Here is a 14,004-nt window from a genome sequence, read left to right on the forward strand (position 1 = left end):
GGGGCAGTGCGGTGGGGGAAGCCGGGCGGCTCCCTGGCTCGGCAGAGCGGCCCCGTCGCTGTGGCACCACAGTGTCTCTCTCTCTGTGTGGCTCTGTGTTCTCTCTCTCTGCGTGTGTGTCTGTCTGTGTGTCTCTGTGTTGTGTGTCGCCCTCTGTGTGTCTATGTTGTGTGTCTCTCTCTGTGTGTCTATGTTGTGTGTCTGTCTGTGTGTCTGTGTTGTGTCTATGTTGTGTGTCTTTCTCTCTCTGTGTGTCTCTGTGTTGTCTCTCTCCATGCTTGTGTGTCTGTGTGTGTCTATGTTGTGTGTCTCTGTGTGTGTCTATGTTGTGTGTCTCTCTCTGTGTGTCTATGTTGTGTGTCTCTCTCTCTGTGTGTCTGTGTTGTGTGTCTCTCTCTGTGTGTCTGTGTTGTGTGTCTCTGTGTGTCTGTGTTGTCTCTCTCTCTCTCTCTGCTTGTGTGTCTGTGTGTGTATCTATGTTGTGTGTCTCTGTGTGTGTCTATGTTGTGTATGTCTCTCTGTGTGTGTCTCTGTGTTGTCTCTCTCTGCTTGTGTGTGTGTCTGTCTGTGTGTCTCCGTGTCTGTGGTTTGTCTCTCAAATTCAGTTATACCTGATGACGGTTGCTTGTGTTGCAATCGAAACGTCGTACTCGATTATTTAATTGCTTTTCTTCCTACGTGACTTTACCGAAAGAACCAAACTGAAGGAGCGACGCGTGGACCCGTGGTGTGAACCTGTGGCCATGCCCGTCGCACGGCTGTCGAAAACATCCGCACGTGGCAGCGGATGATGCTCAGACGAGACGGGGGACAAGGGATCAACGCTCGGTCAACAAAGGGACATTGTACGTCGCTTGACTGGGACCACCAAAAGCGACATCGCTCCCCTACTGACGGACGTTGCGTGTCGGTGTTGCGTCACCTTTGCGCCGCACACGGACAGCTGTCGTCGGTGGAGGGGAGGGATGGAAGGGGTGGGGGTGGTGGCCAGAGGCTAAAACGCATCTGTGCATTGGAATGAATGAGATGTGGCGTGGATGTTAAGGCGCTGCTGAGACGCTGGGGGGCAATTTGAGCACTCAAACGCGCGTCTTTGTTCCTTCTTGCAAGGCCGTAATTATATGTATATTGAGGGGGACACATCCTACCCAATATTCAAATATGCTCAAAATGCCCCCCCGCCCCAATGTATTGCTATAAAATATATTTCTGTTTATATGATTGTGGTTATGGTTGTACTTTATTAATCCCGAATCTCTGCCATTACATACAATGAAACAAGAAAAGGTTAAAAGATAAAACAGAGCAATGTAATACAATACACTATTAGACATTATTGTAAAAAATAAATTAAAAGTCCATCCTATGTGTTAGTGATTTTTTTTACATTTTAGGCAGGAAATTAGTTTTCAAATGTTGATTATTTTTTTCTGGTGGGGGGGACCCCCACACCCCCTGGAAGATTTAGTCCCTACCAATGTTGACTCCATGGCTACGGCCTTGCCTTCTTGGTGCAACTCGTAAGAGTGTGCGCCCACCTCCTCCAAACTGGGGCATTGCCATCAGCGTTGTTGACTATCGATTGTAAACCACGATAGTCCAAAATAAAGGCGCAGCGCCGCAAGTTCGTCTTGCTCACAGCACTGCTGGCAGAAGCGCCTCCGCTAGAACGAACTCGACAAAGCTGGACAATGGCCACGTGTCTTGGAAGACGTGGGGATCCCCACGTTTTACCCCACCACACCGACTGTGGTTGTCTCCAATCAAGAGACATTTTAAAAGTACAGTGCCTTTTGCCACAATTGTGATTATATGTATGTTGAATTTCTTTCGCACCGTACGTAGCCAACTCATACGGTCTACCCGTATTCTTGTACAGGGAAATTGAGTTTTCAGGTCCGTACGGCGTACAGCCGTTTCAATACAGGAACAACAAGATATCTATTCGTTTGTGTTTCTCCCCTTGTGATGGAACTTTTGTCGGATGAAAGTTGAGATTTATAAGGCCACGGGGTCTGAATTGGTCTACAATAAGCGAGACACTGGTGAGGGGTTGGCAGGTATGACAACCGTGCTAATCGGAGGTGCGGTAGGAAGATAGTAGAAGGGGGAGGGGTACGAATGTAGCTTAACAGAACCAGCAATACAACAACATCACCGCGATGTCCAAGTTTATCATTTTTGGTGCCCCCCCCCCCCTCCAGGAACAGCGATTACGTGTGTCCAGTATGTTGAACTTAAATTTCGATTTGAAGCTTTCGTGACTGCATGGATTCATATTTTGGTTATTTCGGTAAAGTCACGTAGAAGGGAAATAATATAAATAAAACATCAGTAGATAAAATTCTCACGACGTTTCGGCCACAGCACAAGCGGCCATCCTCAGGCGAAGAAACGTCGTGAGAATTTTATCTCATTATGTTTTCATTTTATTATTTTATTATTTCCCTTCTACGTGACTTTACCGAAATAACCACGGGTATGTTGAACTTCTTTAGCGCCGCACGTGGCCATCCCGTGCTCAAATCGGAGCTGTCGACGAAGGTGGTTGTCACAGCTGATGAGTGAGAGGGTGTTCGTAAAGTGACGACGTATTTGCGAAACGACTAAAGAAGGGGAGCTCACGTCTGCATGCTCCTCTCTCCCCCCATACTCTTCCCTCTCCTCTCATCACCTTCTCATCCCCAACATTATTGGCCTTATCATTCCTTCTCTGCCCCTTCCCCTCGCTCTTTCTTCCTGCTGCTCGTTTTGAACCATGCCCTGTTTGCGTTGGGGGATTTCTGTTCTGACATCCATTTGCCGGTCATCTTGCCCCATCTTCTCGGTTCTCAAGTTTCCTATCTCACCACGGGGTGACCAGCCCCACCCCTCCCAGCCCCACCCCTCCCACTCCCCACCCAGCCCCACCCTCCCCACCCACCCCCTCCCCACCCTCCCCACCCAGCCCCTCCCCACCCTCCCCTCTCCACCCAGCCCCACCCCTCCCATTTTTGGATGCACGACGGACGGACGGACACAAAAATCCCCTTTGGGCTGGTGTAACCAGGAGGTTCCTACCAGTAAAACTGCTTCATAACATCTCCACTACTTACTGGCCAGGTGCATTGTTATTATGACTTCATCTGTAGTAACACATTGTAATAATTGCTGATAAACCAGTTTCATGATCCTACCATTTCAACCTAAGTGCATTTGAGTTCCTGTTATCTGCGTTGATTTGGGGAGCACCGTTCGTGGTTCTTGTTCATGATCAGTGGAATGTTGCAGCAGGTGATGTAATCGTTAGCGCAATGGACTTGCAATTCAGAGGTCGCCGTTTGGACCTCCCGGCGCGGCAGTTGGTACAATGAGCAAGTTAATCAGAATCAGAATATTGATTTAGACTAGAGGCATCAAATGAGCCCTGAAGCTCTTTTTCACAGATGTCTAGCATGGGCGGGTTAGCAAGTTAAATCCCTCCACCTCTGTCCCTCCAGCAGTGGTAATGGGTGCACCACAATCAATTGGCAGGTCGTGTGTGGTGGGGTAAAGTGTGGATACTCCACCTCTTCCAAGGCACTTATCAAGTGTGGAAGAGTAGGCGAAATACCCCCTATAGTGGAATCTAAAGAGCTCCCTCTAGTGGAGATCTTTGCACCAGCAGTGATGTGAGCAAGACCCCTGCTGAAACCTCTGAAACCTGTAACAGGACATTGAGTAGCCAAACACAAGAATCCAAATCAGGGATGCCGAGGCTGATACAAAACTCTCGAAACTCTTGACAGATACCCAAGCGATACCCCTCATAGACCTCCGCCCGTACCAGACCATACAGAATCCTTAGTAATGTGTTTTGTACTAATGTTACTCGTAAATCGTAATTCCCGTATATCACCGAATGTAATGGCAATAGTAGTGACATAAACAACTGGCACAATTAAAATTACACCTTTAAATTACAATATTTCCTTTAATTACTAATTAATTCTCAATACAGTTATGATATAGGTTCACAATTACTAATTACCACAATATTGTAGCTAAAACACCAGAAACTTTGACAAAATCAGCGACGATAAAAACACGAGTAGCAACGAAAACAGCAGCGCGAGCTGGTAGCACGTGCAGACGAGACCACGTGACTCGAAGCGTCACTGGAGTCGGGTAACAATGACGGCTCTGATCTGAGCGCATTCGAAGGTTCAATAAGTTAATTCGCAAAGTGTTTTAGCCTTGTAGATATATTGATACAATACATGTAAGCTGGGCTTACGAAAAAAAATGTGTTATAACTAACTACGGTGGTATTTTTCTAAAAATAATAAATGTATGCTGAAACACTGCACAAAAGTTGTATAGACAGTAATTTTAGTGTCACCCCTCTGATGGTGTCACCCCGTGCGGTCCGCACCCCCCGAGTGACGTGGGACCACCTCTGAAAATTAGTGAAGAACGCTGATGTGCATTATTAGCTAAAGCAATAGGGGTCGTCCATAAATGACGTCACGCACCTAGGGGGTCAGACATTTGTGACGATGTGTGACGAGGGGGGGGGGGTGAGAAATGTGACGTCACATCAAAATTCGCAACTTTAAATAAATATAGACAACACGTTCTACTTAATTAAATAGACTTTTTAATAAATGTTTTCTCCTAGAACATCAGAGTGCAGCGCCACATTAAATACGCACTACAATGACAATAGTTTAAAGCGATTTGAAGCATGTTTTATTAAAAAAATTGAAATATGTTTTTTTTTGGGGGGGGGGCAGAGCTTTGTGACGTCATATTTGAGGGGGGGGGTCTGACTTTTTGTGACGCAGTATGACGAGGGGGGGGGGGGGTCAAAAAAATCGTCCAAAATCGCGCGTGACGTCATTTATGGACGGCCCCCTTAACCCGGGTCTCGATCCCTCAATACCCGGATCCTCATCAGTGCCGGGGTCGCTGTCCACGTCTCCCCCCCCCCCCCCCGTGAGCTCTCCTCTCCCTCGGCTCTCTCCTCCGTCTCCCACCAGGGGAGCCCTTAGCGCCACAACCACCATCGCTCTTGCTCTCTCTCTCTCTGTCTCTCTCTGTCTCTCTGCCCGTGGTGTCACAATGTCGTCTGCGTGGAGCGGCTTCTCAGAGGAGGACCTGAGGCGAATGAAGGGGCAGAGCGACACTCCAGGTGAGAACCCTCGGCACCCCCCCCCCCACTCCCCGCCACGCCCGGCCGGCCTTGTGCAACGGGATCCCGGCAGAGAAACCAGGCGAGGCCGAGGATGCGCGGCCTAGGTTCCGAACCCGACCACCACCGCCCCCAACCCACCCCGTGCGTGTCGCCAAATCGTGTCGGCAAGGCGACAAAGTCCGTGGTTTACACCCCCTGAGCGTTGGTTGACAGTCGTACGCCGAGACGTTGGTGTGGAATAGAGGTCACTTGAACGGGATCTTAGAAGTACCGTACAGTAAGTTCTGTGATATCCACTTCCACGGGTCGTTTTCTTACAATGGGGTTAAGGGGGTTGGTGGGGGGAAGAGGTTCCGAACGGATTTTTCGTTCGGGAATAAATGAAATTGTGGGGTGGGGGAGGAGGGGAATGACAAACATAATACAAAACGTACGTGCAGGTAAATATACAGACGCATTGAATAGAGACATAGAGACGGCCCTAACACAGGTACAGTGGGACACGCGTGCGAAAGCACACGCTGAGAACGCGGACAGAACAAGGGCCATGCAGGCAAGACACGGGTGACAGATCACACGAGGACATGATAGAAAACCTCGGACCAAATCAGCCGGAATTCCCCCGATGTGCGTTCTCGTAAAGGTTAAGCCGCATTAGTGCTTGGATCGGTGACCCATAGGCTGCCCCTGGTCTGTGCTAACGTAGTGTTCGGTCAGTGCAGAAGAATCAAGTGAAATCTATTGCTCGTGAATGTATCATGGCACCTCTACGCTCGCCGCGTTCACCAAACTGCACTAACCAGCGTGGGGAAGTATAGTCGAGTTACATGCACGGCGTGGGATGTCCTCATCCAGCAGTGGATTGACATAAAGGTACAACGTGTGTACGTATGCCAACGCAACCGTCATAGACTTAACAAGACGAGATATGGAGGAGAATACAAATAATGCTGTACAGCACAACCCCAGAATAATGACGATTAATTATTGAACCTCAGCGGCGGTGTCAAACAACCATGGGACGGGTAGCCAGCCACACATTGGGCTGTCGCATGGCCGAGATGACGGTCTCTGCTGACACGTGGCAGTGGAAGCGGTCTTAGGCATTGCGTCCTTCCTGCGAACGAAGTTAGTAGTCTCGAACCCATGAACCCAAGCAAAACCGCCCCCCTAAATTCTAGCCCCTAACTCCCAACTCTTTACCTCTTACCCTAAACCCTAACCCCATCCCTAACAACAATAAAGACCCTAAGCTCTATCCTCTTAACTCTAAACCATTCCCCTAACCCAAGGCAAGTCAGTTTATTTTTGTTTTACACGTGGCGCCTTTCTGGAACAAATCTTCCATCCAAAGCGCCATCATCACATCATTACACAACATAAACATAGACACAAACAATTCTATTTTGTGAAATAAATACGCTGCTGTCAATAACTGTTCGCAGTATTTCCTCGTTGTTCGCGAACTTGCTGTCCACGATTTTGGCTATCCGCGAATCACATCTGTAACTTTGCACGTCTGCATCGAGAGAGAAAGAAAGTAATGAGAGAGAATGCGATGCGAGAAAGTGATGAGATAAAGTGATTATGCTCAGCATCATAATTTATTAATTAACATTTTTTTTATACTTTTATATGTGTTTTTATTTTACTCTTTGGTTCTTTCGGTAAAGTCACGTAGAAAATAAAATCAAATAATAATAGAATACGACGTTTCAGTTGCAACACAAGCAAACATTATCAGGTAAGAATGAATGATACAACATAGACACGGGAACAGAACAGGCAGACACACATGCAGAGAGAGACACACACAAAGACACACCAAGCGAGACACCAAGACACACACCAATGTCTTGATGTGTGTCTCGCTCAGTGTGTCTTTGTGTGTGTCTCACCGAGCGAGACACACACCAATATACCAATATTTTGGTATGTGTCTCGCTTGGTGTGTCTTTGTGTGTGTCTCTCAAACACGGGTGACAGATCACACCCTCCCCCCCCGATGACGATTGCTTGTGTTGCGATCGAAATGTCGGCTTTTGTTGTTCTACATGACTTTACCGAAAGACCCAAAGAATATGAATTCCTGCAGTCACGAAAGCTTTAAGTCAAGATTCATTATAACCAAGTATATTTTCTTTTTGTTCTGATGATTTTCATTAATAGCTTATTTACGTATTTATTATCCGCAAAAAATGCTTCTCCAGAACGTATCCCTCGCTAATAACAATAGAATACTGGATATCTTAATTTTTCTTTATAAACAGCTCTAAACGCTAACCCCTAAGTGCTAAGCCCTTCCCCATAACCCTAAACCATTCCCCTAACCCAGGCGTTGGCAACCAAAATAACAAGTACAGAATTTTTTTTCGAATTCGGTAAAACAAACTCCAATGTTTGAAGAGCCACAATGCATGTGAATACGAGATGGTGATCCTTAAAAAATCACGTCACCAAGCAGCTCCGAAAGAGCCGCATGTTGCCAACCCCTGCCCTAACCTCAAGCCAAAATTCCTGAATGCTAACACCACAATCCTAAACCCTGATCCCTGACCCGTAACCCTACATAAAAAACTAAAGAAGTGGTATTCCATTCATGTTTTTTCGACTGAAAGCTAAACAAGTGGAAATTGGAAAGAATGGCGAATGGGTAAGCATAACTCAAAGAAACTCTGTGATTGGACAATCATATGGTCTTATGCTTGGGTAAAAAAATCTGCAGGGACAGTCGTGCCAGAGACTCGCTTTATTTCTGCGCGTCTGCAGATACAAGTTAGGGTAGTGGCAGTCCAACTCTTCTCGTGAGTGACCTGTCCTATCCGCATCTCGAGGTCATTCGTGGCCATGGCGGACACGTGCTGTTGTTTTCGTCTCCAGCCGGACGCGACACCAACCGCAGCCGGCGGCACCTCCAGAAGGATGGGCGCAGTGTGCGGCGAGGCGGGCAGACGGCTCGCCCAGAAGGGACCAGGCTCGGAGGGGAGGCTCGCGGCCCAGCACCTGATCCGGAGCTCGCGGGAGCCATGCTCGCACCCACGCGAGCACGCCCGGCTTCGACGCTGCACGAGGTGACGCCCTCACACCTCCGATTAGTACGGTGGGCTACGTACGGTGCGAAAGAAGTTCAACATTCATCTTGTATATTTATTACATCAATTACTTCCAAGCCGCTTCTTCCCACCCCCCCATGCAAATATTTACTTTTTTCAATATCACTCTGTAATGCTTTCTCTGACATGGTTCAGAAGCATGGTCATTTACAATAACACGGAAGAAAAACTGAAAATCGCGCAAAGAAGCATCGAGAGATTGGGCCAACTGCAACGCTATTATTCCTGTCCAGGCTGCGAGCAATGCCACACCGGTGGTTGCGACGAGGGCGCGTGAAAAGGAGGTGGTGACGGAGAAACTTGGTGAACCTCCTACCAAGGCCCAGCCCCGGGCGAGTGTGGAGACGACGCAATGTGGGGGGAAACAAGTAGAGGTTAAGGAGCTAGATAAGGATGAGGTGGAGAGGTGAGGCTCCCAATAAATACTTTTTGGCCACGTATCATTTTCATTGTATAAGAAATGTGTTCTCGATTTTTGTATATTAAAAAAAAAACATAAAAAGGGCCTCCATGTGTAATTTCAAACGATGTAAAAATTGTTTGTGTTTTGGATTGTTCCTAATGTATGATATCACCAAAAGTTACGTTACTTTCATGGTGTCACTTCTCTGCTTTTTCCATAGTACGTGGCATTTTTTCTTACTACGTAAAATGTTTGCATTAAGTGATTGTTTGACTGATGATTACTTTATGTTCAAATGGAATTAAGTCACGGGTTGTATCCGGCCCATGGGCCGTAGGTTCTCTAAAACTGCTCAAGTCACATGATTTAAAACTGCTTTTTGTGTTCAGTTTGTCGTCCTCTCACACCGCCGATTAGCACGGTCGGCTTCATACGGTGCGAAAGAAGCTCAACATGCAAATATTTGGAACGTAAGATCGGCTGCTGGTGTTGTTACATGAACTGCTCCGTGTGCCATGATGGGCTGTGCCGCAGGAGGGAGCTCACGAAGTTGGAGATGATGCAACAGGAACAACAGCACATGGAGGAGGAGAACAAGCGCAAGCGCAATATGCTGGCTTATGCCATCGCAGAGAGGTACGCCACCATCATTACCATCACTCGCAACGTCAACAACATCGTCGTCAACATCACCGTCAAACACAATCGCCATCAACACAGTCAGCATACTAGCTCACACTATAGCAGAGAGGTGCATTACTACCATCAATATTGACATCAACATCACTACCATCGACAAGGTACATTACATCAACACCATAAACATTGACACCGTAATATTTAAACCCCAATACCATCAATATGACCTTCATCAACAGTGTGGCACTTAAACAGATATTTGCGTCTTAATTTTCTTGACCCACATTCCACCAAGAAAGCGTATAATACTCTTTGCATAATCTATCTGGTCAACACTTTACAGAACCCACGCATACGTGCGCATGGTGTGTAACATGATCACATTGGCTGAGCATGCTTACCCATTATCGCTGTTTATTTATCACCCAAGTTTTTTCACAAGCCTCTAGTTTGTCCAGTTTTCTCCAGGCTTAGACCCTTTTTTTGAGCAACGCAACATTTTAATTACATAAACATTTCTTTAGCTTAACTTTACGACAGCTACCCTGACCCCGTGTTACAGACAGACGGACGGACTCGGGAGACATTAACGCGCTCACCACGTTAGTTGGGAAGCGTTCGGAAGCTGTGCTGAAGGCCGGGATTGATGAGCGCTGTCGGGATGTGGATCAGCGCTAAGCGCACGCAGGCCGAGTCGGCGAGGATCTCCAGCGTCCGCAAGGAGCTCAACGAGCTGGACGGAGCGCTGAGCGGGGATGTTGCGCTGCTGCGCAGCAAGATCGAGGAGGCCTGCATGGCGTACCACCACGCGCGGTAACATTCACGTGAACACTCACGATGTGTAGACCTACCGCCATGCACGGTACTCGCACACAGCAACACACAACCACCATGCATGGTAACACGCACACGTGGTACGTAGTATATAGTATTACCGCCATGCACAGTAGTGCCACATGGCAATAACGCCATGCACGGCAACGTGCACACTCAAATAAACTTCCGCCATGCGTGGTAACACACACGGTAACACGGTATACAGCACGACCATCATGCACAGTACTCGTACACTGCACTACCACCACGTACGGTAACACACACACGTGGTACATAGTAAAAAAACACTACCACCACACAAGGTACAAGTTTGAATATTGTCTTCTGAGGAGTGTGAAGGGTTGCAAAGCCTCAAACGGGAAGATAAGTCTCCACAGCCTGAGGAAATCCGGCTGATCTGCTCTCTCTGCCAAGGGGCTGTGAAGGGCAGTCATTATCTCTTACTAATTGGCCGTGTCGGGTGGTGGCATGTTTAAAGACACATTTATATTTACGCGTTCTAACCACAAAATAACCATTATGAGACCTCCTTTGCCAGTAGTAAAATATGATAATAGGTTTTTTACCCTTTTATCTGGCAACAAAACTGACACCTTTTTACAAGGGATCATGTTTGCATTAACCACAATACCTGCGGGCAAAATGCAACCAACAAAAAACAGCACTCTGATAATGTGTGCATTGTCCTTGAAATTGATTGGGGTGAACCAATTCAAGAACAATGCATACATTATCGGAGTGCTGTTTTTTGTTGTTTGCATTTTGACCGCAGGTATTGTGGTCAATGCAAACATGATCCCTTGTAAAAAGGTGTCAGTTTTGTTGCCAGATAAAAGGGTAAAAAACCTATTATCACAAAATAACCCTTATTGTGGATCATATTTGTCGCGAAAGCCTACTACTGCTATCATGTCTTAAACAGTCCTTGTCTCTGCAACTTGGGTGTGTCAACGCGTGCTGCGTCAGCAAGCGCTACGAACGCGCGGAAGCGGAGTTCGTCGCCTCCAAGCTGGAGCTGCACCGGCTGGACGAGCGGCGCGAGCTGCTTGCCGAGCACCTGTGCGTGGTGATCCGGCAGAGCGAGGCGCGCAAGGCGGAGCGGCTCGAGACACTCTTGAAGGCCCTGCACCTCGACAGCTCCGCGCCCCCGCCGGCCCTCGCAACGGCAGCGTTAGCGGACGCAGCGAAGGGGGTCAGGGGGGAGGGGGCAAAGGGGATGGCGGCGGTGGCAGCCGAGTCGGCGACGGGCGAGGGGACGGTGGCGTCGGACGCGGAACTGGTCGCAGCCAAGGCGGAACGTGAGGCTGCGACAACCGGTGAGGCTGCGACAACCGGGGAGGCGGTGAAGGCGGCTGTGCCGACGGCCGGCGCAGGGGACTCGTCTGTTGACGTTGCCGTGGTCGCGTCGTCAAGCAGTTTGGTGGAGGGCGCAAGGCCACGGTCCGAAGTTACGGAGGTGAAGCAGCAAATTGTCAATGACAATGGAGCATCAACCACGGCGGTGTGATGGGTGCAAGAGACCAATGTTAACGCAACCCCGAGGTGTCTTATAAATGAAAGAGCAGCGCTCGAGTTAAGTGGACACGCTTTGGTGACTACATTGGTGAATTGAGATCATAAATAGGGGGGAGATAGCTTCGTAGTTGTCTTGATTCGATGCCATTCAGCCTCCACACTCACGACTCGAATGGTGTAAGGATTGCAGTTAGGTTATGTATTGTAGACTTCATTGTACTGGTGAGTGTTAGGGTGAATCTTCGGGTAGTTTAAATGAAGAACTCAACCAATAAAGAATAGTTATTGTATTACATCTTCAAGACAATGTCAATTCACAGCAATGTGGCATGCAGTATGCTTTGGAACAGGCAAAGCTATTTGCACATCATATATTTAAAAATCTACTTTCACTTTTTAAATCCACGGGGACAAATTGTTGTTTTTGTTTACATTCAAATATATATATTCTTAAATACATTTATATGACTTGCCATCACCACCAAATCCACCGCTGGTTGGCCCAGCCTCTACTCACCCCGCGGCTTTTCTTCACCTCCGCTCTGCTCCTTCCTCCCCCTCTTCAGTCTGTCGCTGCCACCGCACGCTCTCTTGGCCCTTTCTACCTCATCAGCCCCATGGCCTCCGTCCTCTGATCGCTGTGCTCTCAATCCCATCAGCCCAGTACTCGGCCCCATCTGCTTCATGCTGTTATCCCAATAGCATCATTGGCTTCATACTTTTGACCATCTGCCTCATGCACTTAGGTCTTGTGCACCCCATGTCTTTGAGTCCCATCAGCTCCATACTCAAACGTATTATACTGGTAGGAACCTCCTGGTTACACCAGCCCACAGGGGATTATTCCGTCCGTCGTGCTGGGTGGGGAGGATGGGGCTGGGTGGGGAGGGGCTGGGTGGGGAGGTGCTGGGTGGGGAGGGGCTGGGTGGGGAGGTGCTGGGTGGGGAGGGGCTGGTCACTCCGTGGTGCCCTTATAAAACTCAACGTTTAACCTACTCACGCCGGCTTGTGCGTGCCCTCACAGTCGGGCATATTTGTGGAATACACCACGCCGCCGTTGACCCTGGCCATTGACCGAGCAACCCAACGTTCCTATCAGCTCCCTCTGCAGGAATGTGTTATGTACATCGTTGTAGAGGCATCGTCGTAGAGGCATCATCATCGAGACATCTGAGTAAAAATAAACTTTTATTTTACCAGGTAAGGCCCACTGACCTATACGGCTCTTTTTCAGAAGAGACTTAGCCGCAAATTATAACTCAACGAAGTGGATTTTCATCACGTGGAAATCTAGAGCAGCCAAAAACCCTAGACACACGTTGCTATTATTAATCTGACACTCAAACGCTCAGCTTTCATGCACTACTTACACGGCTGGGTTTCTTTTTTTAATATGATTAATGATGGGGTTTGGACGATTATGTATCGAGTGCAGGACTCACGTCTTTATTTTATAAATTGGGGTTTCGTGAGCTCAAGGCCACGTACGATGCACTTGCAAGCGTGATAACGGTTTTCAGTATCGATCTGGCGGATGGATAGTTCACGTTGCACAGATGACATCCGTGGATGCGAGTTTGTTTTTCCGTACCGAGAATATCGTGGCGATGCTTGTGCTCCAGAAGAAATTTGATGCAGGAGTGGAAGAGAGCGCATCTACCATGCGACTCTCGTCAAGCACTTTTATGAGCTTACCTCCATCCATTGGTCCTCTGCCACAACAACCCCATCATGGCAGATGACTATCCCCCCCCCCCCCCCCCACAGCACCAGCGAAACACCACGTGGTCGCATTTAACACTTTAGTTGTTTCAGGACTAATAATAGGGTTTTTCTCCTTTTTTCTGGCAACAAAACTGAAACCTTTTTTACAAGGATTAATGTCTGCATTAACCACAATACTTGCAGTCAAAATGCAAACAAAAAACACACTGATAATATATACATTGTCCTTGAAACTGATTGGTCCACACCAAGGGACGGCTCGAGCACCAATTGGGTCGAGGCTCAAAAGAAAGCCGTCCCTTGGTGTGGACCAATCGGTTTCAAGGACAATGCATGTATTATCAGTGTGTTTTTTGTTTGCATTTTCACTGCAAGTATTGTGGTGAATGTAGGCATTAATCCTTGTAAAACGGTTTCAGTTTTGTTGCCATAAAAAAATGGGAAAAACCCTATTATATTTTGGCAAAGGAGGTCTAATGATGTTTCAGAACTGTATTCCAGTAGGCCCGTCGCTTCAATCTTTCCAGGCCGTTGAAAATGTCTTAAAACCGCCACACCGCTGTCCATCCAGTCGGATAGATGGGTACACCGCAATTGGCAGATCGTGTGTGATAGCT

At 47.8% G+C, this 14,004-nt stretch overlaps 2 protein-coding genes across 2 annotated transcripts in view; one reads left to right on the forward strand and one right to left on the reverse strand.

Moving 5' to 3' along the window:
- The window catches only part of LOC133356612 (protein-arginine deiminase type-2-like), a 44,968-nt gene extending 44,088 nt beyond the window's left edge, over positions 1-880 (reverse strand). Inside the window, 1 exon segment of the mRNA XM_061574246.1 lies at positions 689-880. The gene's annotated coding sequence lies outside the window, so the exon portion shown is untranslated.
- A 4,082-nt stretch (positions 881-4,962) lies between these two features.
- On the forward strand, positions 4,963-12,511 carry GORAB (golgin, RAB6 interacting). The gene is made up of 6 exons (XM_061574136.1): positions 4,963-5,152; positions 8,036-8,226; positions 8,502-8,674; positions 9,206-9,307; positions 9,983-10,123; positions 11,114-12,511. The coding sequence occupies exons 1-6, from the start codon at positions 5,083-5,085 to the stop codon at positions 11,652-11,654; spliced, it is 1,218 nt and encodes a 405-aa protein (XP_061430120.1). The 5' UTR covers positions 4,963-5,082; the 3' UTR covers positions 11,655-12,511.
- The last annotated feature ends 1,493 nt before the right edge of the window (positions 12,512-14,004 follow it).

This window comes from Lethenteron reissneri, chromosome 54, assembly GCF_015708825.2.
Source record: "Lethenteron reissneri isolate LAM-NWPU_2019-01 chromosome 54, ASM1570882v1, whole genome shotgun sequence".
NCBI classification, from domain to species: domain Eukaryota; kingdom Metazoa; phylum Chordata; class Hyperoartia; order Petromyzontiformes; family Petromyzontidae; genus Lethenteron; species Lethenteron reissneri.